This window comes from Talpa europaea (assembly GCF_964194135.1).
Source record: "Talpa europaea genome assembly, chromosome: 12".
Lineage (NCBI taxonomy): Eukaryota > Metazoa > Chordata > Mammalia > Eulipotyphla > Talpidae > Talpa > Talpa europaea.
The window spans coordinates 84,322,019-84,347,118 of NC_140079.1; the positions used below are offsets into that span (position 1 = coordinate 84,322,019).

The following is a 25,100-nucleotide window of genomic DNA, read 5'->3' on the forward strand; positions in this document are numbered from 1 at the left end:
TGACATCTCATTCTCCAAATTTTTCTCTTTCAAGTTTTTGATCAGTCAATTGGTGTCAGTGGCTCAGAAAGCTGTAGTGTTAAACAATTTCCACTGATTGTTTTCAACAAACTGAGTGAAAGAGCTGTTGGCACTAAGTGAGTTCTGAGTCATGTTAAATAAAGAGAGTCCTAGAAAAGGTACTTTTCTAGGGAGCTGCCTTGCAGCTCAAATAGTGATGGTTCTCTCTGGGGATGAAACTTTGGGGTAATCCCCAAACCTGTTCTGTCCCCTCAAGTGGCTGTTACACTGCTCATTTTCATATGGATCACTGTTGTCAGGTTGCTCTTCTTCAAGGCTACCCTCTGGGGAGAGAAAAATGGGACTTGCACAAATGAAAATACCATGAAGCTCACAATTCTTAGGGAGATTCATTTTTCTTTAATAAACACTCCTCAATGTTGCAAACATTTAGCTAATTTCTAGAGTTTTGAAGAAGTTGATTTTGACAATTTTTGCCAGTGTTCCCACTGTTTCCCATTCAGGAAGTGCTTTTCCTTTTTGCCAATTTATTTTTAAAGTGTAGCTCATGGGCCTCCCCGGTGGCGCAGCGGTTGAGCGCTGGGTTGCGAAACTGCGCGCGGCCTCTGCGGCGCCGGTTCGATCCCCGGCTGCTCCCCGGCCACCAGAGGAGGGTCCCACATGGCGTGCAGACCTCTCCTTCCGCCCGCTGCTCCCCTCAGCAGTGTACTTCGGTCCTTCTGCCTGCTCTGCTCCCCGCTCTGGCTCTGGTGAATTCTCTCACCCTCCCGCGCTTCTGACTGTACCCAGTGCATGTATAAACAAAACAAACAAACAAACCAGCAAACAAATAAATAAAAGCATGCCTCTATAAAAAAAAATAAATAAATAAAAAAAAATAAAGTGTAGCTCATGTCCCTCCTTTAACCCCACTATACTTAGCCCCTAGTTTATCATGCTGCAAACTAGACTCCCTCTAGAGGCAGAGGAGGTGGTTTGTTGCTTAGGGTATTGACCTAGATGTTTTAAAGTTGTGAGAATTACCTTTTTGTTAATATAATTTATTTAACTGTAAAATTTATGTAATATAATTTTAAATAATGGCTGTGTTTACCAACTGGCATACAGAATTCCTAAAGATTTAAGAATTGTTCTCAAGTGCTGGTCCCAACTGGCGCCAGTTTATCAATGACAGGACCCTCAGGGAGGTACCTATTTAATCCAATTTAGCCCTACAATCATTTAGGGTATTCGCTTGGTGCCAGACTTCCAGAAACTCAAGCACATTCGGTATCAAATGAACTCCATATCTGTCAGCACGAGTCGCTAGGCAGAACTTCTGGCAGGACAGACCAACTGATGGTAGGGTTTTCCAAATGATGGCTTGGCATGGGAGAAAAACTGGAAAAAGCTGAGCACATATGTGAATGACTATGGGAACACCAAAATATATTACATCTAATTTTAGGGAACAAATCCCAAACGATGCCAGAGGCTATTTTCTGACTGCTATGTGAAACTAAACAAGCAGACTTTCGTTTGTTTTATAAATTCTCTGACTTGAAGCCTTAAAGGGAAGCACTGGGGCAAAGGTGTGAGAAGTCAGGTGGCTGGTGGGGAAAGGTTGCCATTAGACACCCTGGGAGGAATGTGAACTTTAACCTCTGTTCTGTGAAGTAAAGGAAAAAAAAGTTTTAAAAACTTTTGGGCATGCTCAAATAAGAAGCCTGTTTGGGGATTGTGGCTTGACATATTATTTGGGTGCACTTTAATTATGATTAACAACCACAAGGATTATGAGGCAGGGCCTTGCTTGGGCCAGCACTGCTCCAAGCAAACAGTGACTCCTCCCATAGTCAGCAGGAGCATTCCCTGGCTTCCTCAAACTCAAAGTCCATAGCTTCCTGCTACAAGTAGAACAATAATGCTTATATCTATTTTTGAGACCTTTGCCTCCCGTTCCTTTTCCAAGTAGAGATTGTCAGAGAGGCACGGATGCTCTAATTCACATTTTACATTTCCTTTTCCTTGTTTACATAGGTGTTTATTGGCTTGCTTTAATTGATCAACAAATATTACCTTGACATTGTTTGTGTGTCCTTTGCTGGGTTAGTGTGGCAGAAGCCTGGAATTTAAGGTGAACATTTGAGGAGGTTGGAGAACAGGGGAAGCTTCCCTGTTGCTAATTAGTAGAGCCCCATCTGATCAGATTCAAATCAGGGCCTCTCATGCACAAATTGGACTACAAATGCTGCTTCTCCAGAAATGCGGGGCATTTCTGTCCGCCGCCCCCCCCCCCCCCAGCCTTTGACTACTGTTAATTCTGCCTGGAAAGTACTTTTGCTACCCTTTCTTTAGGACTATGGTCTTTCATACTTGGTGTTGGGGCCCTGTTTCTGGGGGTGGGGAAGATTACACCTGGGAGCTCATCTCTGGTGTCATTCCTTTAGAGAAGGCCACTAGGAGCTGGTCCCGGGGACTCTGGTTGACACAGGGCCAGCTCTTGTCCTCAGGGATCTTACAGTCACAGGAACAATAAAAGATGGCAGCTAAGCTAGCCATCAGGGGCTGGGCACCAGATGCAGGTTGCTTCTCCTGGGGTTTAGGGAGGAGCCTCCTTAGATGAAGTCATCTTGCAGGTGAGCTTGACAGAAAAAAGGGAGTGTCCCGGTGGATAAGAGGACAGGAAGGACATCTTGGCAAAGAGAATAGCTTAAGTTCAAGAGTTGAGTCTGAGTGTCGACGAGAGAGACATCCTTGTTAATTGAAGTAAAAAGCACAAGCTCTTTGATGGCTGATAACATGTGTAAATCATCCTAAGGAGAAGAACCTAAAACAGGCATGGACAAGTAAATAAGGAAAAGATAAAACCCAGCAATCTGTTCATATTTTAAAGATTCATTTTATTTATTTATTTATTTATTTATATTTATAAATAAATAATTATTTATACAAGAAGTGGGGTACAGGTCAGAGGCACAGGAGGGTGAGAGGATTCATCAGAGACAGAGGTGGGGGGCCGGGCACAGAACAGGCAAACTGACCGAAAGCACTGCTGAGGGGAGCAGCGGGCAAGACAGGCGAGGTCTGCCTCGCCATGTGGAACGCTCCCTGGCCGGCCGGGAATCGAACCCGCGTTGCAGAGGCTGCGGACAGCTTCACAGCGCAGCGCTCAACCCACAGCGCCACTGGGGAGGCCCAATTTTTACATATCTTAAAATACTGAGAAAAAATTCAGTGTAGATTCTGGATGCTCTTTATGGTCTTCTTTACACTCCCTTGTATTTTAAAAATAAGTCGGTTACCTACTGCCCACGCACTTCTCCGTCTGCAGGGGGCGCACTGGCTGCCACCCTCTCTCCGCTAGGGCGATAGGCGTGACTTCTTGGTCAGTGTGGAACAATCGATTGGCTGGGTGGGTTGTCTATCACAGCGTCCCGCCCCCGCTTTACGTCACATGACGCAGCCCATCATGGCGGCGGGAGCGCTGCTGCCAGGGCCCGCGGCTCCGCAGGGCTGCTGCCGTTGCTGCTGTTGAGAGGCGGCGGCAGCGGCGCAGGCTGGGGGGCAGGTGGGAAGCATGGTGTTTCTGTGGCCAGAGTGGCGGGTGCGGACCAGGAGCCAGGCCGCGGTTTGGCTGAAGCGACGTGCGCTCAGGAGCCACCAGCGCGGGTGCCGCTGAGGCGGCGGAGAGAGGCAGGACCAACTGCCTAACTGACGGACCGAAGGCGACGGGAGAGCCGGCCCCGGGGCCGCGCTGCGGGCGAGATGCCGGGGTCGCCGGCGTGGCTGCCGTTGCTGCTGCTGCCGCTCCTGACCGCCGGCGGTGCCCGGGCCGCGCCACTTCCGCAAACAGGTGCAGGTGAGCGGGCCCGCGGCGGGGCCCGGGCGGCCGGGCGGGGGCTGCGGGGCTGCAGCGACCCGGGCGGCCGGGGAGGAGGCGGCAGGCCGGGTCTGGCCTTGGCGCCGAGGGATCGGAAGGCTGGAGGCCCGGGGAAGCGAGCGATTCGGGAGATTTCCGCCGCAGGGGCGTGGGGTGGGGGTGCAGGCTGCCTCTCAGGGGCCGAAGCGGGGGCGAGGCGATGCGGTTGGGGCGCAGGAGGGCGGCGGGCGGCTTGGCAGCGATCGACCCCTCCCGGGCGAGGCTGCAGTACGGGTTCTGGACCTGTTGCCCAAAGGTCCTCCCTCAGCCTGTATCCCTTTCCGGCAGTTCTGCTTCCCTTTCCAGATGTCATCTACCTCCTGTGCGTGTCTCACATCTTATAATAAGACCGTTTCTTAGCCTCATCATATTTAAATGCAAATTACTTGGAAAGCAGTGCGGAGTTTCCTTCGTTCCCTGCGACTTGGTCTGAAGTTGTAAATTGATTTTTGATGCTGTGCTTTTTATTTCGATCGAATCTCTGGAGATGAAGAGGAAACAACTCTATACTATATAAATATTTCTATTTTCGGAAGCCAGTGATTAGAGTAGCAGCCTTTGAATAACTATTGACAGAACCACCCAAGGGTGATTGAAGTTTCTATTTTAGTTATGTCAGTGTGTGATTTCCCCCCCCCCGCCCCTCCCCATTTTCGTTTGTGGTTTTTTTTTTCCTAGATAAAACTTAAACCTAGGAGAGCCAAGTTGGTTCATTTTTTTTTTTTTAAGGAAAAAATAAATAGGCTGATTTGCTGTTATCATCTGCTGCTTGTCTTTGAAATGAGGAGACACTGACATTGCATAGATGCAGAGAATTTTAGAATGGGAAGAGACCTTAAAGAAAATTTATTCCAGTTTCTTCGTTTTGCAGTTAAAGATATTGAGACCTTGGGGGTCAGATAACCTGCCCAAGGTGACACTGCTATGTGGTAGGCAGAGTCACAACTGGAAGCCAGGTCTTAAATTCCCCTCGTTGTGTGATTTTTTTTACTTTACCACTTCAAATCATGTAACTCCTTAGGAATACTCTTGAGGTCAAGAGTTATTTTAGAATGTTGTTAATTGGGTACAGAATGTGGAAATTACCCTACTAAAGACATATTTTTCAAACACATCCATAATGGAAGATATATATATATAATTGTTTGAGAGCGACACCAGGTTATGTCATTGAGTGCCCTTTAGTCGTGTATTAGCTGTTATTGCACCATATAATGTATGACTGAATGTCTGCCACTGCCTTGAATCAAATATTTGTAAGGTAGTTCTGTTTTCTGATCTGATAGATAGGAAGAGTGGATATTATTAGAACTATATCAGTGTCCCAGGTGAGAATCCCAGAAAGTAACTGGGAAGTTATGGAACTCTTTGGAAATCTGTTGATGTTGATATTGGAAGATGTTGCTGATGAAAATAAAAATGAGCACTAGAATAGTATAGTAGATAAAGACTTTATTTATTTATTTTTTAAAGGGTTATTTATGCATATAAGAACTGGGGTACAGGCCAGAGGTGTGGGGACTGAGAGGATTCAGCAGAGACAGAGTGGGGAACAGAACAGGCAGATCTACTGAAATCCACTGCTGAGGAGAGCAGCGGGCAAGGTAGGAGAGGTCTGCTGCACCATGTGGGTTGCTCCCTGGCGGGCTGGGGGATCGAACTCGTGCTACAGAGGCTGTGGACAGCTTCATACGTTGCGTCTTAACCCCTCGCTCTACCAGGGAGGCCTGATAAAGAGTATTTATGTGAAAGGAATTCAAGAAGTTTCCAGATGACTTTGCCCTTAGTCAAATTTCATGTATTTTGGAAAAAAAATTATTTATAAGATCCTGTGTGTCTGTACATCTCATTCTTTTATTTTATGAAGGTATGAATCATAAAATCTTAAGGTTTCATTGGAGTGTTGTAAAGCAGAGCGATCAGAAAAATTTATTTATGAAGAGAAATATGAAATCTTGTTAGAAAACAAAAATTGGTGGGCCTCCCCTGGTGGCACAGGCTGTTGAGCGCAGCGCTGTGAAGCTGTCCGCAGCCTCTGCAGTGCCGGTTTGATCCCAGCCAGCCATCAAGGGTCCCACATGGCACAGCAGACCTCTCCTGTTTCGCCTGCTGCTCCCCTTAGCAGTGTATTTCTTCGGTCTGCCTGTTCTGTTCCCCGCTCTGTCTCTGGTGAATCCTCTCACCCTCCCGCGAATCTGGCCTGTACCCTGGTTCTTGTATAAATAAATAAATAAATAAATCTTTTTTAAAAAAAGAAAAGAAAACAAAAAAAATTGGTAATTTAAGATTTACCCCCATTGGGCCTCCCTGGTGGCGCAACGGTTGAGCGCTGGGATGCGAAGCTGCCCGCGGCCTCTGCGGCGCCGGTTCGATCCCCGGCTGCTCCCCGGCCACTGAAGGAGGGTCCCACATGGCGCGCAGACCTCTCCTGCCGCCCGCTGCTCCCCTCAGCAGTGTACTTCGGTCCTTCTGCCTGCTCTGCTCCCTGCTCTGGCTCTGGTGAATTCTCTCCCCCCCCCCCCCCCTGCTTCTGACTGTACCCAGTGCATGTATAAACAAAACAAACAAACAAACCAGCAAACAAATAAATAAAGCATGCCTCTATAAAAAAAAAAAAAAAAAAAAAAAAAAAAAAAGATTTACCCCCATTTCCCCAGAATTCAAGATTCTAATGCTTGGAGGATACTTGGTTGGATATTTGGCCTGTGAATGACAGCTTCCATGGTTTAAGTTCTGTGAAAAGATGTGCATTTACTTGTAGATCTGGGTGTTTGCCTTTCCATTCAAAAGAAATTATCCTGGAAACAGATGTATTGTTGACCAAGATGATTTAGCTCAAGATGAGTAAAGAAACATTTGAGCTTATCTTGATACTTCAACTTCCAGGTTAAGAAAGAGGAACCTTTCTTGAGATGTATGGTAGATAAAAGCAATTAAACATGGAAAGCCTAATAATTCTCAAGCTTTTGATTATCTGGAGAACTGGTTAATAGTGTTCTGGAGCAAGCATGGCTTAGCAAAAATAGGTTGGAGGAAATACGTGAATTTTATTCTTCACCAGCTTGTTTAAATGGTGAGAGATGAGGCAGTTACGTAAAATTCAACATTTAAATTGAAGTTCATGTATTCAAGATTCTTGTTATCCAAAATCATTCCTAGTTTTGAAGTTGAAAAGAGTGTTTACCTATTGGTTCATAATAAAGCTTTGTAAATATGCATATTGACTTTGTCCATCAGGCAAGAAGGCCTGTGCAGATGAGCATATTTAGTCAATCTCAAAATTTCACTAAAATTCTTGCTTGAACTTTCTTGGGCTTCTCTTTATCACTCTGGGAGTCCTTAATGTTCCCAGGGAGCCTCTTTTCCTTAGCGTATGTATTTCTGTGATGTCTCTTGTTGGTCCTCACTAGGAAGCTTACCTAAAGGGAGGAAGTCCACTGTTTTCACACACACAGTTAAGTCACCAAACTAAGGTTATAGTTAAGAAATTATTTTCTCCAGATCGTCCTCTTAGAAATCATCTCTGTGCCTTTTATAAGAGTCTCAAGATTCACATCATAAGGAAAAATCTTGTACTTATCTGTGTGAAGGCACTCCTCTAAGTTTGTTATTAATATTAGGCTAGTGGTTAGACAGGGAAACCTGCTTCTATTGTTCTGTGGCATATTAGGTCACAGAGTACAGAGGAAGCTTTTAGCAGCTCCAGATAAAGGACCTCACGGAAGTCTATGAAGCCGGTGGGACTCAACTACTGATTAAACAGCAGCTTATGAAACCCGGGCTCTCATTTTTAAAAATTAAACAGACATCTTGAAAAAATTTTCTGGAGGTAAAGGAAGTGCTTTCTAAAGTGTGAATTTTTGTGTTTATTTTTAATAGCTTCTGAGAAATAAAATTATTTTCAACAGGCTTTCATGCAAATTTCAGGATTTATGGCTATCAAGTTTGAGATTTGATTCAGGTTAGTAATGCTATAATTGCTGTCATGTGGTGATATTTTGGGGCTAACTAAATATGCTCATTTGCACAGTAATAGGAAGTCTGTCTAACAGTTTTGTAGCTGATCAGCTACAACTCAAGTTTATCAGTTTTACTGATACGGATGTGCTGACTGTTCATGCAATTCCCTTGAGATGTAGAGTCCGTGAACCCTCTGTGTTCCCTGTGGGACTTAGATAACAGCTGTATGTATAATAAAGAGTATATCCAGGCTTCTTTTTATTTCTTTAATAAACTTTTAAATTTTCTGATATTGTTGTTTATTTTTGTACAGTGTTTGGTTTTCCCCCTTAGGTGTAGTCCCTGTAAATCCCCCACTACCATATCACCTGTAAACTGTCACCGTCATCCCTTGTGCTCTTCCTTCCCCTGTTTTGACCACTCTTCCTCTCCCTCTCCCTCCCCTTCTGGATGCCTCAGATCTATGGTCAACTTGCAAGTTTTGTCTTTTTTTGGTACTTTATTCAGTTTCTCTGTATTCCTCCTAAAAGTGATACTATCTGATAATTTTCTTTTTCCTTCTGATTTACTCCACTGTGCATGATCCCTTCCAGCTCCATCCATGTTGCTGCAAATGGTATGAGTTTATTTTTTTGATTGCTTAGTAGTATTCTATTGTGTATGTATATCACATCTTTTTTTTTTTTTTATAGAGGCATGTTTTTTATTTATTTATTTGCTTGTTTGTTTGTTTTGTTTACACAAGCACTGGGTACAGTCAGAAGCGCGGGAGGTTAAGAGAATTCACCAGAGCCAGAGCGGGGAGCAGAGCAGGTAGAAGGACCGAGGTACACTGCTGAGGGGAGCAGCGGACGGCAGGAGAGGTCTGCGCGCCATGTGGAACCCTCCTCCGGTGGCAGGGGAGCAGCCGGGGATTGAACTGGTGCCGCAGAGGCCGTGGGCAGCTTCGCAACCTAGCGCTCAACCGCTGCGCCACTGGGGAGGCCCTGTATATCACATCTTTATCCATTTATCTGTTTGGGGGCATTTAGGTTGTTTCCGTAGCTTAGTTATTGTAAATAGTGCTGCAGTAAACATGGGAGTGCAGATTTCCTTTCAAGTTAATGTTTTGTGTCCTTTGGGTAGATCCCTAGGAGTGGAGTTGCTGGGTCTTTTGGTAGATCCATTTTTAGTAATTTGAGGATCCTCCACATGGCTTTCAATAATGGTTGTATCCAGGCTTCTGAAAAAGTTAAATGAGTCCTAAAAAAAGTTCTCCAACTTTTCACTTCAGTTGAGAGGAAAATTCATGAGCCAACCATAGGAGAGGATGTTGTACCCAAAATGTGGGCTTTGGAGTTAGTACGGGTGTGAAGCCTTCCTCTGCCACTTCAATAGTTTTAAGACCTTGGGCCAGTTACTTGACCTCTCCAAGTATCTTAGAACTCAGCTATTAAAGGGTGATGGTGACATCTACCTAATGGGCTAGGGTAAGGTAGAGTGATGGTATATATGCCTCACCTGCTTTCAGTAACTTGCAGTTTTTTCATTGCTTTGGATTTTTGGGTAAATTTGGTGGGTTATTGACTTGGCTAATGGTGGGTGGTAATGGCTTTGAAGAAGGCACTCAGAGTGGTAGCTATTTATCATGGAATAACTGGAATTTACTTGATTTCAAAAATCATTATTACTCAACATAACTTGTTATATGATAGATGAAGAAGGGATCCTTCGGAGAGAAATCTGGCTATATAAGTATGATATATAGGCTGGCATTGTTACTTTTTAAAGTTCATGATGTTGGGGAATAATGCTAGAAATTTTTAAGATGATAATGGATTAGCCTGTTTTTTTTTTTTTTTTTTAAAGATTTATTTATACAAGCACTGGGTACAGTCAGAAGCGCGGGAGGGTAAGAGGATTCACTAGAGCCAGAGTGGGGAACAGAATAGGCAGGCTGACGAAGAAATACACTGCTGAGAGGAGCAGTGGGCGGCAGGAGAGGTCTGTGCGCCATGTGGGACCCTCGCCTGTGGCCAGGGATGGAAACGCAGCAGAGGCTGCAGGCAGCTTCGCAGCCCAGTGCTTAACCGCTGAGCCACCAGGGGAGGCCCTGGATTAGCCTGTTTTTTTATATGATAAACCTGTTTTTAAAACATTAACATGACTAAAGCTCTTGCATGTGAACAATTGTTGGTTTTAATTTACTTAAAGGAACCATGAGCAGTCTAAGTTTAGTTGATCCCACAAAATTGTATACTTACTTAAAGCATCATTAAAGGCAGCCAGTTAACCCTGACTGGGTTAGCAAGCACAGGACTGAGGTGTCCCTTAGCCAGTGTCATTTGAGAGAGGACTCTACCTAACTTGTTCTCTCTCTCTTTTGAAATCATATACTTTTGCAGTTTGCTGGCTGGGCGTTATTCTTTAAAATGGTTATTTATTATTCAGACACAAGGGAAGGAATATTATAGATAGGAGAAACTGCACAGATTCTGGTCTAAAACAGGTGGCTGCATCTAGGGTTGTTTCTACATTTGATTCCCAACTTTTCTTTGAATCTTCGTATGAAGACACCATTGTAAGAAAAAGCTAAGGAATTATGGTAAAATCAGTGTGTCAGAGCAAAATATTGGAGCGCGGTATTTTGAAATCATAGCAAATGACTAATTTGGAACCATGCCTTGGCATTACGTAGTTATTTGCCACAAAACATGAGCATATCAGAAATATAACCTCAGTATTTCAAAAGTTTTCTATGCAAAGGTTAGCATAGTACAGAGATTTAACATTTAATTTTATTGTGATTCAAGTGGGAAGAATGAGAACTGTTGATGTGTGATGTCTCAGGTGCCTGAAACCACAGCATGCTCCTTGCCCCATCTTGGTCTAGGCCAGCTCTCTGCCATTTCTCCCTCAACACAGAAGAGAGACTTTGTATTCTTAATGCCCTCCTGGGACTTAAGAGGACGGGTACTAAAGCTTGCATTTTATTTTTGACAGTTTAGAATATTTTGCATTTTACTATATAATATTTGTTTTGAAAGACTTAAATCGCCATCAAGAGAAGTAGATGGCCCAAGACTATGTGCTATGGTGTGGCTAGTGTATAGCCCCTGACTCCCAGCTTCTGACCCCAGTTTGGGAAGCTTTGGTCAAGGGAATGCTTTGCATCTAGATTTCTGCTGTCATGCTTTTGTTGTCCCTGCCTCCGTTCTCTACCTCTTGTGCCTCTAAGAGCTAAATTTATCTGCTTATGGTTTGCAAAATATGCCACACAAACTCCTGACAGCTCGCCATATATATTCTGTTTGCAGTTGTCTAACTCTTTCTTGCTTCTCTAAGTGCTGTCCTCTTTTTCTTTGTTTAAAGCTCACTGCAGCCCTAGCATTCCTACTGAGCTCTTTCCTGTGGTCTGGTCCTTAGGGATTCCTATTTTTGATGAACTCCTGTAGTCTTTACTTGTGGAACAAGAGGTCCGATGGGGTGCAGAATGAAAACACTGGAACTTAAATTTTCATTTTCTTTAAAATTTTTGACTCATCTGACTTTTTTTTTAAAAAAAAAGATTTATTTTTATTTATTTATACAAGCACTGGGTACAGTCAGAAGCGCGGAAGGATGAGAGAATTCACCAGAGACAGAGCGGGGAGCAGAGCAGGCAGAAGGACCAAAGCACATTGCTGAGGGGAGCAGCGGGCGGCAGGAGAGGTCTGCGTGCCATGTGGGACCCTTCTCGTGTGGCCGGGGAGCAGCTGGGGATCGAACCGGCATTGCGGAGGCTGCAGGCAGCTTCGCAACCTAGCGCTGAACCGCTGCTCCACCAGGGAGGCCCTCATCTGACTTTTTTTTAAAGGTATAGAATATATGGCACACTAACATGTTTTTGTGGTTTGTAAATAAATGTTATTTACAAAGAAATAAGTGTAAAGAAAATTTAGTGCTGGGCTCTGTGATAAAAAATTTTTTCACATCAGCCTATCATTGCACTTAGCAAATAACACTTTTTATTGTAGTTTCATTTAAGTCTGGTTTCGGTACCTGACTTGCAAATACTATGTCTTATGTCCTTGGTATTTCTAGTTTTTGCATAGCATCTTACAGATTATATAGATGCCTGCTTAAAGTTTATGGGTGAGGATGATGAAGATGGTATGGAGAACTGAGCTCATCTACTCTGCGCGCGCACGTGCGTGCGTGTGTGTGTGTGTGTGTGTGTGTGTGTGTGTGTGTGAGAAAAGGGAGGTATCAGCTTAGAGGCTCATTCTTTTGTAAATTTTGCTTTTTATCTGGCCACAGTCCTTTACCTGGAATGAGGCCATTAATGGTTGTTTTATTTTTATTCTTATTTTTATTTATTTATTTATTTATTTTTAAAAGTTTTACGTTTCTTTCTTTTCTTTTTTTAAAGATTTATTTATTTATTTATACAAGCACTGGGCACAGTCAGAAGCGCGGGAGGGTGAGAGAATTCACCAGAGCGGGGAGCAGAGCAGGCAGAAGGACCGAAGTACACTGCCGAGGGGAGCAGCGGGCGGCAGGAGAGGTCTGCGCGCCATGTGGGACCCTCCTCCGGTGGCCGGGGAGCAGCCGGGGATCTAACCGGCGCTGCAGAGGCTGCGGGCAGCTTAGCAACCCAGCGCTCAACCGCTGCGCCACCGGGGAGGCCCTTATTTTTATTTTTAAAGATTTATTTATTTATGCATACAAGAACTGGGGTATAGGCCAGAGGTGTCTGGGGGGCCGTGTCAGAGAATTCGTCAGAGACAGAGTAGGGAGCAGAACAGGCAGACTGACTGAAATCCACTGCTGAGGGGAGCAGCAGGGGAGGCAAGAGAGGTCTGCTGCCCCATATAGGTTGCTCCCTGGCAGGCCAGGCATGGAACTTGTGCTGCAGAGGCTGTGAATAGCTTTATAGTGCTGTGCTTAACCCCTTGTACCACCAGCGAGGCCCTATGGTTGTTTTATTTTTAATAAGGTTTTTCTTTTAAAACTTTAGTTTTGGGGCCTCCCTGGTGGCGCAGCGTTTGAGTGCTGGGTTGTGAAGCTGTCCGCAGCCTCTGCAGCACCAGTTCGATCCTCGGCTGGGCAAGGGTCCCACATGGCGCACAGACCTCTCCTGCCGCCCGCTGCTCCCCTCAGCAGTGTATTTTGTCAGTCTGCCTGCTCTGCTCCCCGCTCTGGCTCTGGTGAATTCTCTCACCCTCCCGCGCTTCTGACTGTACCCAGTGCTTGTATAAATAAATAAATCTTAAAAAAAAAAAAACAACCAAAAAACTTTAGTTTTGCAGTAAAGTTGCAAAGGTAGTACAAAGGGTTCCTGTATATCCTTTACCCCATCTTCCCCACTATTAACATCTTACACATTAGTATATAGTACATTTGTGACAACTAGAAGCCAATAAGAATACATTATTATTAACTAAAGTCCATTCTTTATTAGATCTCTCTTTGTGTTGATCTGATGTTCTTTTTCTGATCTAGACTGTCACATGACATTTAGCTGTCTTCTTAGGATCCTCTCCCTTGTTTTTGAGGATCTTGATCATTTTGAGGTATGCTGTTACAGCATTGTGTAGAATATCCCTCAACAGGGGTTTATCTGAGGTTTCTCAGTATTTTTGATTTTGGGAGGAAGATCAAGGCTTAAAGTGCCTGTCTCACCACTTCATATCAAGGGTGCCTGCTTTCACTGTGACTGATCCCTTGATCACCTAGCTGAGACTGTGGTGTTCGCTGTCCCAGTGGAAAGTTACTTTCCCTCCCTTTCCATAGGTTACTTTCCCTCCCTTTCCTTAACACACAGCCCACATGAGGGATGGCGAGTTATGCTCCACCTCCTTGAAGGAGAAGCATTTATATAAATTATTTGGGATTCTTCTTTATGAAGATTTGATTATTATTTCCTTTTCAATTATTGCAGTATGGACATGGATATTTATACACTTTGGGTTATAATCCAATACTGTATTACTTATTTTGCTACTCAAATTGTGGCAGCTTTGGCTACCTGGAGGTTTTTCATTTGGCTCCTCTGACCCATTTACTTATTCCTACTCCCTCCTTTTTTTTCCCTCCCCCCCCCTTTTTTTTTTTCCTTTTCTTTTTAGCACTTCTTTTCTTCCTGCCACTATAAGAAACTAAAGCTTCATATATTTATTTTTACCTTCTCCAGCCCTGGAAACAGTCACTTCTCCAGGCTGTTTCCTTCTCTTAGAGAATGATATTAAAAATCAAGATCTGAGTGCTGCATTTGCTCATAGCATTTATAATAGGGTTTTTTTTTGACATTAAAATTATTTTTCCCTCTTTTACTTTTCCCAGTAAAAGTTTGTCATTCTAGTTACAATCCTATATATATTCAATAAATGTTTTGGATGTCTCTTTTTTCCTAAATTTAATTAAATTTTTTTTTTAATTTTTAAAACTTTTATTGAGGTAACATTGATTTACAACACATGTGTATGTTTAGGAGTACAGGTTCATACCTCCTCATATGTTTTTTATATTTAATCCTAGGGGTTAAGGTGGGAGGAGACAGAATGAAAGATTTTGGAGGGACAAAGGACTTCTTAGAGACTTAAGGGTTCTGTCCATATTTTCTCCCTGTCACTTGACCATCTGTTAATACCATGATAAATACTCTATACCCAGTATTTGTGATATAATGATATAGGTAAGAACTTTTATTTTTAGAGCAATAGCTATGTGGATACTAGGTTTGATGTACTCTTCCTGACAGCACTCTAATCTCTAAGAATATGAGGGAAACCTCCTGGCTTAAGAATTTAGTTGGAATTATTTTAGGGGATCCATCAGCTTTGGAAATTATTAAAAGGGCTTGTAGGTCACTCCTTTACTTGGTAAAAGTTCAGAAAGATAATCAGTGGCAGTCTCTTGAGCACAGAAGTAGGGTGAGCCAGGGAGCTGTGGATGTGTTTTGATCTGATAACTGAACTTTTCATTTTTTATTATGAAAAATTTCAAAAATTTCTTCATTTATAGAAGCAGAGTAAATAATATAATGAACCCTCATGTACCCACCACCTAGCATCAACAGTTTTTAATTTGTCAATTTCATTTTTTTGGTCATTTTTGTTTACCTGTACCCTTTCCACTGTTCTTTTCCCCAGCTTGTTTTGATGTAAATCCCAGTTACAATATCAGTTCAAATGCTTCAGGAAAAGTAAAGATGTTTTTATAAAGCCAAGGTCACTCGCATTAAGATCACCTAGGTATTTGTAGAAATGTAGGTGTTTGGGCCCCAACAAGCCACTGAATCAGAATTCTGAAGGTTGGCCTAGACATTTGCATTTATAATAAATACCTTTATGTCAACTTCCCCACTCCCCCAACATGAATATTTCATCTTCTACTAGAGACAAAATAATATTTGTTATTTAATAGAAATCCATTGACCTGTATAACTAGTGAGACTCAAGGACGGAAGAATGACTGAAAATTTAAAAAATAGTGTCAGTACCTAAAATCCAAAGAGATCTCTACTCCTGACCACTATACATGAATATTTTTCAGCATTCTCTTCCAGTGAAAAGTACGTATGCTTTAACCAAAAAGGAATTTAAGTTCTTCATCATAACTAAATATTTAAGGAGTTATAACTCTAAATAAATTCTTAAAAAAAACCCTCCAGTTTCATCTTTGGAAGTTAGTACAAATAATAGACTCTTTACATTTTTATAAATATCCTGTATATATAATTGGTAGAAACTGTGAGCCAACAGCCTGACAATCTGATGCAGCACTGTGAACTGAGAACCTCGTGGTGTTGATGTGCCAGCCAGCCCTGGCCTGCAGCTCTGCTCGCTGCGGCTCAGACTAGAAGGAAACAAACTGGAGCAGGTAGAACTCAGTGACATTCTTGATTCCCCAGGCAATAGATGTGCACACTATCCAGTGAAGAGTCCCTGATTCTTGACCTAAGTAAAACTTGGCTGGGTTATTTTTTCTAGTATAATATCATGTCTTTAACATCTTGTCTTTAAAAAGTTTTTTTTTTTTTTATAAACTGGTTTATTTTGGAATAGCATAGGGTTTGTAGCCTGTTCCTTATTTTTCAATTGCTAGTTGATAAATTTTGATATATTTGCTGCAGGTGTATTGATAAGTACAAAGCATTCTTATGATGAAATAAACAAGGTAAACTATCTCAGAAACTGCTACATTATAATGATTGAATAATCAATTGGGTTTAATTAAGAACACCAGCCCTCCCTGGTGGTGCAGTACTCTGTGAAGCTGTCCACAGCCAGAAGTCTCTGCAGGGCGAGTTCGATTCCTGGCCGGCCAGGGAGATTCCCACATGGTGAGCAGACCTCTCCTGTCTCACCTGCTGCTCCCCTCAGCAATGCTTCCGGTGTGTCTGCCTGTTCTGCTCCCCACTCTGTCTCTGGTGAATCCTCTCACCCTCCCGCTCCTCTGGCCTATACCCCAGCTATTGTATTAAAAAAAAAAAAAAAACCACTATAGACTCATATACTAGTATAAATAATTCAAGACTTTTAAACATGTATGCCTTGGATAGGAGGAAAGAATTTGGTTACTTCTGTGATAGTGTTTTTTTTTAATTTAAATTTTATTTTTATATTCCCCATACAATTACAACCCTCTTATTTTGACCCCAAGCCCTCCTTTCTCCACCCCCCCACCCCCCCCATAGAGTGTCTGGTTCATAGTTGTTTGTTGGTTTTGGTATTTTCTTTCTTATAGTCTTTTCCCCCCGGTCCCTTATTTAAGTTTTCTAGATTCCTGCTATGAGTGAGACCATCCGGTTTTTTTCTTTTTCTTTCTGGCTTATTTCTCTGAGCATGATCCCTTCCAGCTCCATCCATGTTGCTGCAAATTGCATGTGTTTATATGATAGTGATTTTTGAGAGAAAAGTTGCTCTTATTCTAAAGTGAAACCGTGATTTAACTATTAAAAACCTGTGTTTATTTTCCTCCTTCATATCCATCCCCAAAACATCTTCTCCCCTTTTTGCTATATTGAATGGGAGACTTGCATTTGATATGATATAATTGCAACTTGTAATTATTGGAAGTAAAACTCTAAGGCATGTTAGACCTAGAAAATAAAGGAGGATGAGTCTGCAACCATTTTGTACATTTTAGACATCTGCTTTAATTAACTAGCAATTATAAAATTTTGTGATCTCAGCTTTTTATTGCAAAACCATTGTGTTCAAAGAAATAGAACAAAAAAAAATACTAAAATTTATATGGAACCAAAAAAAGACCCCGAATAATGAAAGCAATTCTGAGAAAAAAGAAGAAAAGTGGAGGAGTTATATTGTCCGATTTCAAACTATAGTGTAAAGGAACAGTAATTTAAACAATATGGTATTAGAATAAAAATAGACACATGGGTTAATGGAACAGAATTGAAAGTCCAGAATAAATCCATATATACATCGATATCTTATTAGTAATAAAGGAGCCACAACCATACAATGGAGAGAGGACAGTCTCTTTAACAGAGCAGTTTTTGGGAAAGCTGGATGGACACACGTAAAAGAGTAAAGTTGGATTACTCTAAGTTCATACACAAAAATAAATTCAAAATAGATTAAAATAGATTCAGATGTAAGATGTGCAACAATAAAATACATACCAGAAGACATTAACAGTATGTTCCATGTGGTCAGTGACATCATGGAACCCCTATGGCAAGGGAGATAAAAGTAAAAATAAATAATTGAGACTACCTTAAATTAGAAAGTTTCTACACAGTGAAAGGAAAATGTTAATAAATTAAAAAGACATCTTACTGGAATGGAGAAGAGATTTATATATCACATAACCAACAAAGGGTTAATAACCAAGATATATAAAGAACTCATTCAACTTAACAACAGAACAAGCAACCCAAGTAATACATGGGGAGCAGATCTGAAGACAATTTTCTAAACAGGATCTACTGAAGGCCAACAGATATGTGAAAAAATGCTCCTTATCACCTTTTTTTAAAAAAAAAGATTTATTTATTTATGTATACAAGAACTGGGGTACAGACCAGATGAGCGAGAGGGTGAGAGGATTCACCAGAGACAGAGGACAGGCAGACTGATGAAATACACTGCTGAGGGGAGCAGCAGGTGAGACAGGAGAGGTCTGCTGCGCCATGTGGGACCCTCACCGGCTGGTCGGTATCGAACCAGCGCTGCAGAGGCTGTGGACAACTTCACAGCACAGTGTTGAACCGCCTGCGCCACCAGGGGAAGCCCCCTTATCACTTCTAATGAGGGAAATACAAATCAAAACCATAATGAGATACTATCTCATAGCTGTGAGAATGGCACACATCAAAAAGACTTTCAACAAGTGTTTGAGAAGGTGTAGAGAAAATAACTCTTATACATTTTGGTGGGAACGTAAATTGGTGCAGCCATCGGCCGTTTTAGGAAGCAGTCTAAAGCTATCATAAAAATTGAAAATGGGGCCTCCCTGGTGGCGCAGAGGTTAGTCTCAGCTCTATTAAGCTATCACCAGCCACTGTGGCACCAGTCAGGGAGCTAACCTACATGGCGCAGCAGACCTCTCTTGTCTCGCCTGCTGCTCCCTTTAGCAGTGTATTTCAGTAGATCTGCCTGTTCTGCTCCCTACTCTGTCTCTGTTGAATCCTCTCACCCCCTACACCTCTGGCCTACACCCCAGTTCTTGTATGCATAAATAAAAGAAATTGAAAATGGAAATATTATAAGATCCATTAGTTCCACTCCTGGGAATCTAGCTGAAAAATACAGAATCATCCATTTGAAAACTTATGTGCTGCATAGTGTTTATTGTGGCATTATTTACAATAGCTAGGGTATGGAAGCAACCTGAGTACCCACCGAGAGAGGCCTGGATGAAGAAGATGTGGAATGTATACTCAGTGGAATATTATTCAGCTCTAAGGATAGATGAACTATTGCCAGGCAGCAAAATGGGAGGAACTTGAGAGGATCCTGTTAGTGGAGTTAGCCAGAAAGATAAAGACAATATAAATGATTTCGCTATAGGAGTGATATAAGGAAACAAAGTAGATGAACTGATAGAGAAATATAATTACAAGCTAGTGGGCGTTAGTAAGCAAACTGAGGTAACGAGGGAGATAGAGTCTAGGGGGCATAAGGGATTATGGTAGGGAAAAAATTGAAAAAGAATACCAAGTGTGGAGAAGATTTGGAGAAATTGGAACTTTTTTTAGTCTCCTGGTAAAAGTGTAAGTTAATATATATACTTTGGAATACATCATTTATCATAACTGTGAACACATCTTAACATCTAGCAATTTCACTCTTAAGTATATATTCAAAAGAGTACATGCGGATAGATACAGCAGATGAGCAAGGATGTTCACAGCTGCACTGATCATAATAGCCACATAATGGAAACAGTCCACACATCCAAACACTGAATGGGTGTGTGCGTGCATATTTTCATACACTGGAATATAACATGGTCACAAAAACTAATGCACAACTGCTTTGTAGAGCAGTACAAAGGTCAATCTAAAAAAACCACCAAAAAACCAAACAACCGAGGTATTATGGTCTGTTGTAGCCTTAGAGTCTTAAGTTTAAAGTATTTTTCACATTGCAAATTCCTTCTCAGAATCCCTGATAAACTCAACCTGTGCCACTGTCAGAAGAAAAAAAATTCCTCTCCCACTTCCTACCTGGCAGTATGCCTGGGTAGAATGGTTCCTGTCAGCAGCAACTGTTACTTTCCAAGGATCCAGCCTGCTAGTTACAGGCAGAGCCCCACTTGACTCTGACTTCAGACTGTTATTAAAATGCAACACCCAGACACTGATTGCTAGTGAGGCACTGAAAAATAACAAACTTACCAAAATAGTCCCTTGGGAATACTTCATCAGAGGCCTACTGCCAGGGTACAATCCAGTAATCTATAATTTAACTTCATTTTCTTTAAGAAAAATAAACTTTAATAGATCTGATTACCAATATTAACCATATAGTCACTTGGTAGATTCATTAAATTTGTGTAGAACTTTAGGCCTGAAATGCCACTCACAGCTGAAGGAACAAAGCTGAGAGATGTGAAGCAATGATTCAGTCCCATGCTACCAGTCAGTGGCAGACCCAGTTCTGGAATGAAGGGGGCCCTAACATCTGTCTATGGCCTTATACTTTCAAGAACACTTTCATTAGTGTGATGCACACACTTGGACCTATCACAATCATTTCTCCTTCAAATATTTATTTCTATTGTCTGAAAGTGCTGAGAGAAATTTAAGATAGTTACTGTATTGTTGATTGTTGAGGTATCAAAAAATTCCTTATTGAAAACTGAGAAGCTAAAGTACTAACTTCCGTAAGTAGTTCTCAAGAAAAACATCATATTTAACTTTTTAAATCTATGAAAGCAATAATTTAGTTTCTATTTATTAAAAAAATACACTTTCAAAAGATGATAAAAAGATTTTCTGACTTTCAAAAATTGTTTTCATGAGCTGACTCACTTGAACACACAAAATACTTTAAACATCATCAGTTTTACACTCTAAGAATCTGGTGAATGCTCTGGATCCCCTGAACATACTCATTATCAGAAATTTTGTGTATACTTTTAGGATTCACAGATAGGTATGAAGAGATGTATGTAGAGTTGTAGATAAATGTCACTTCTCAGTTTTTTTTTTAAAGATTTATTTATTCATACAAGAACCAGGCTATAGGCAAGATGCGTGGGAGGGTGAGAGGATTCACCAGCGACAGAGTGGGGAACAGAACAGGCAGACTGACGAAATACACTGCTGAGGGGAGCAGCAGGCGTGACAGGAGAGGTCTGCCACACCCTGTGGAACCCTCGACTGCTGGCCTGGATTGAACCGGCACTGCAGAGGCTGCAGACAGCTTCACAGCGTGACACTCAACCACCTGCGCCACTAGGGGAGGCCCCTTCTCAGTGTTTTAATACTAACTTTTTGATTGTGCCCTAACCCCATCCTTTCTCCGCTCTAGCTTTCTTCTGTGTAGTCACCAGCAACATTCCTCTTTCATCTCCTGTGTTTTCTCCTGGACCCTTCCCTCAGTTTATATTATAGATATAAATATTATATCTATTAGATAACAACTTAATGTATATTCTACTTTCAGATAACTGTTAGTAAAAATTCTCAGGAAGAGGAAAAATAATGAAGTGAACCATTTTTCTGGTTCTTTGGCTACTAATTTCCCTATTTCTTTCCTTGGCACTTTACAATGCTCCCCGCTTTGCCTTGGCACAGCATGCACCGTCTTCTTGGCTCCTATAGCGCCATTCCTATTTCCTGTTTGACTCTGCTCTTGCCTATATTACCTTGACTCTCCCCCTGCACGTCTGTTTTGTAAATTTAGATTCTTGTCTATGTAGATAGTTTTAAAAGTGAACATTTTTCCAGGGCTTGTAAACAGTGAGACCCTGTTCCCCTTACCCACTTACTGACTGTTCCTTAGGGACATTGGCCAGTAGCCTTTTCAAACATTTTGCCAAATAACATGCCTGCATTACTCTTTTTTTTTTTTTTTAAGATTTATTTATTTATTTATACAAGCACTGGGTACAGTCAGAAGCGCGGGAGGGTGAGCGAATTCGCCAGAGCCAGAGCAGGGAACAGAACAGGCAGACTGATGAAAAACACTGCTGAGGGGAGCAGCAGACGCGGCAGGAGAGGTCTGTCACGCCATGTGGAACCCTCGCCGGCGGCTGGGGATAGAGCCGGGGATCGAACCGGCGGGCAGCTTCGCATCCCAGAGCTCAACCGCTGCGCCACCAGGGGAGGCCCACCTGCATTACTCTTTTTTAGTTTAGGTGAATGCTTAATTTCTCCTATGGAAAAAGAGGATTTATATCACAGGCACGCACTCTCCCCTTTCTCAACATAGTTACACTTTCTGGCTAAATCACTTTTTAGCACTTATATTCTTTCTTTTTTTTTTTTGAAGATTTATTTATTTATGTATACAAGAACTGAGGTACAGGCCAGATGCGCGGGAGGGTGAGAGGATTCACCAGAGACAGAGTGGGGAAGCAGAACAGGCAGACTGACGAAATACACTGCTGAGGGGAACAGCCGGTGAGATAGGAGAGGTCTGCCACGCCGTGTGGTACCCTAACCAGCTGGCTGGGATCAAACCCGTGCTGCAGAGGCCTCGGACAGCTTCACAGCGCTGGGCTCAACTGCCTGCACCACCAGGGGAGGCCTAGCACTTACATTCTTAAGATGACAAACACTATTCATGGCAGACCCTGTAGCAATTTGTGGTGATTAAACTTTTTCGCATCTTTTGTTTCCCAAAGACCTGCGCTTTGTTTCCATTTTCTTAGTTTTCATGACTGTATCCTCAGGGCTGTGTATGTCAGCTGGCCTTTGCATCTTTCCTCAGCATATTTGACTGGCCATCCCAGATCCCACGCCCTGTTCCAAGTTGGCTGCTGCCCAGTGTTCTGTAAGAGATCTCAGGTCATCTCTTCTTATGTGGCCTCTTTTCCTCTCCTTGGATGGAAGCTGTTTGACTTTGTGTCAGAATTCTGAAAAGTTACGAAGTCATGCCTTGGTAGGATCTTTCTCTATTCATGTCATTCCTTAAGATAGATCCTCAGTGGGCCTTTTGAATCTGGAAAGTCAGTCCTTTAATTGTGGGAAAATTTCTTACATGTACACACACACACATACACTTTTTTTTTTTTAAGAACTACATTTCCTTTTCTTTGTTCTTCTAGAACTTCTGTTACCTGAATGTTGCTTTTCTCCTTTAGTTCATCTTTTTGTCTTTGTTCTACTATGTGACAGCCTTCTCCTCCGCCCCCCCCCCCGTTATATTTTGTTTCTTGGAGTCTCCCCCGCTCCCATAGCATCTTCTCATGAGTGTAATATTTCCACTTATTTTTGAGAATATTATAGTTTTTAAACCCTGTGTTGTCTCTTTTCTTCAGGTCCCTTTTTGTCTATGTGGATTGGTCCCTGCTTTTACCTTTTTATTTTATTTATTATTTTTTTAAAAAGATTTATTTATTTATTTTATAAACAAGAACGCGGGTACAGGCCAGATGCGTGGGAGGGTGAGAGAATTCACCAGAGACAGAGTGGGGAACAGAACAGGAACACTGATGAAATACACTGCTGAGGGGAGCAGCGAGCATGACAGGAGAGGTCTGCCATGCCATGTGGGACCCTTGCTGGCTGGCCAGGATCGAACCGGCACTACAGAGGCTGCAGACAGCTTCATAGCGCTGCACTCAACTGCCTGCGCCACCAGGGGAGGCCCTGCTTTTACCTTTTTAAAGAAAGGTTTTCTCACATCCCAGGTGGTTCTTGAAAGTCTGTCCATGGTTAAGATTGAGGGACACTTGTGGGTGTTCCCTTGACCCTGGATCCTTTCTCTTCACACTCCAAGGCCTGGGCACTGTTCTCACCCCTCTGCTGTCATGGCGTGCAGTGTGCACCTGAGCATCTCTTTGTTGCCATTCTATGTCTACATTGCTGGATTTGTTCATTTGAAATGGGGCCTATAGTAATACCAACCTCTACAGTTGTCATGGGATTACATGAATTTAGAGTTGTGCCCTGGCACATAGCATGTACCATTTAAGGATTAGCTCTTTTTATAACTACCTGGGACAAACCAAACCATTATCACTTCTCATGTGAATTATTGTGATATCAGAAATGTGTTTCCTGATCACGTCATATAAAATAACACCTCTCCAGCCCCTGCTTTCTTTTTCTACTTAGCTTATCACCATACACAGTAATTTGGATATTGTCAGTATCCCTGCATGAGAATATAAGCTGTGAGTGCAGGGACCTTGTCCTCTCCACTTCCATGTTCCCCAGAACCTATAGCGGGGCTTGGACCATAGAAGATGCTTAGCAAACATTTGTTGACTGAATGAATAATGTGTCAGATGGGACTTGTTGACTAATGGGCGTCACATCACAGGTGGGTGATGGAACAGTGTTTTCTTTTTTTTATCTTTTTTTTAAGATTTATTTTTTATTTATACAATAGCTGTGGTACAGAGGCACGGGAGGGTGAGAGGATTCACCAGAGACAGAGTGGGGAGCAGAACAGGCAGATGGACCAAAAGCACTGCTGAGGGGAGCAGTGGGCGCAATAGGAGAGGTCTGACGTGCCATGTGGGAATCTCCCTGGTTAACTGGGAATTGAATCCCCGCTGCAGAGGCTGCGGACAGCTTCATAGTGCTGTACTCAACCCGCTATGCCACCAAGGAGGCCCAGGACAGTGTTTTCAATAGGAGATACCCTGCCCCTTTACTCTTTAAATTATCTATTTGGTGGACTCCCTGTTGGCACAGGGGTTAAGTCTCAGAACTATGAATCTATTGGCAGCCACTGCAGCACAACTTCAATCCCTGACCAGGGAGCTACCCCCATGACATAGCAGACCTCACCTTTCTCTCCCGCTGCTCCCCTCAGCAGTGTGTTTCAGTAGATCTCCTGTTCTGCTCCCTACTCTGTCAGTGAATCCTCTCACCCCCCCGCACCTCTGGCCTATATCCCAGTTCTCGCATGCATAAATAGATAAAATAAATCTTTAAAAAAAATCTGTATGTCTTATCTTGGGCTGGACATCTGAGTGTCTGGAAACACTTTTTCTGTTAAGTATAATGGCATATCATTGGAGCAGTATCAGATAGGAAACCCTAGGGAATCATTTATTTAGGTGCTGTAGAACCTTGTCAAGGTTAGTGTTGTAGGCAGTTTCTTTCTTAGTTATGAAGATAGTACTTACATTTTGATCATGCACAAAAGTAGACAGAAGTGCATACTTCCATCCCCCAGCCCTGAACATCCCTATGGCCAATTTGGCTGCATCCATACTACCATCTACTTCCTCTCTGAAGGGAGAAATTTTAAAGACATTTTACCTGACAATTTGTTTCACATATATTAGCAAGAACTTAAGTTAGACCATAGGACCCTAGAAAGGTTCTGAGACCAGGGATCCATCAGGGTGTTGAAGGGGATGTTGAAGAACAAGGTAGAGCTATTTTTGTTAGGATTTAGAGTCTGCCCTACCAGGAAGTAAGGAGCACACAGGTCATCTCTCCTATCCTTTTGGCCCTTTTGTGCAGAAATCGACCAATTTTGTGACTAATACTATCGTTTACTTGCGGCACATTTCTACAGATGTCAGTGGGACAGTGTCAAGAAAGACAGACTGTCCTTTCCTCCAGACGTGAACAGTATACTTAAGGGACCAGCTG

The 25,100-nt window shown here is 42.4% G+C and overlaps 1 protein-coding gene across 1 annotated transcript in view; it reads left to right on the forward strand.

Annotated features, from left to right (window-relative positions):
• Window positions 1-3,768: 3,768 nt before the first annotated feature.
• LMTK2 (lemur tyrosine kinase 2) overlaps window positions 3,769-25,100 on the forward strand; it is a gene marked incomplete at both ends in the record, with an annotated part of 89,230 nt that continues 67,898 nt past the window's right edge. Inside the window, one exon of the mRNA XM_084248777.1 lies at window positions 3,769-3,862. Within this exon, the coding sequence (XP_084104903.1) occupies window positions 3,769-3,862 (94 nt within the window). The remainder of the gene's footprint in view (window positions 3,863-25,100) is intronic.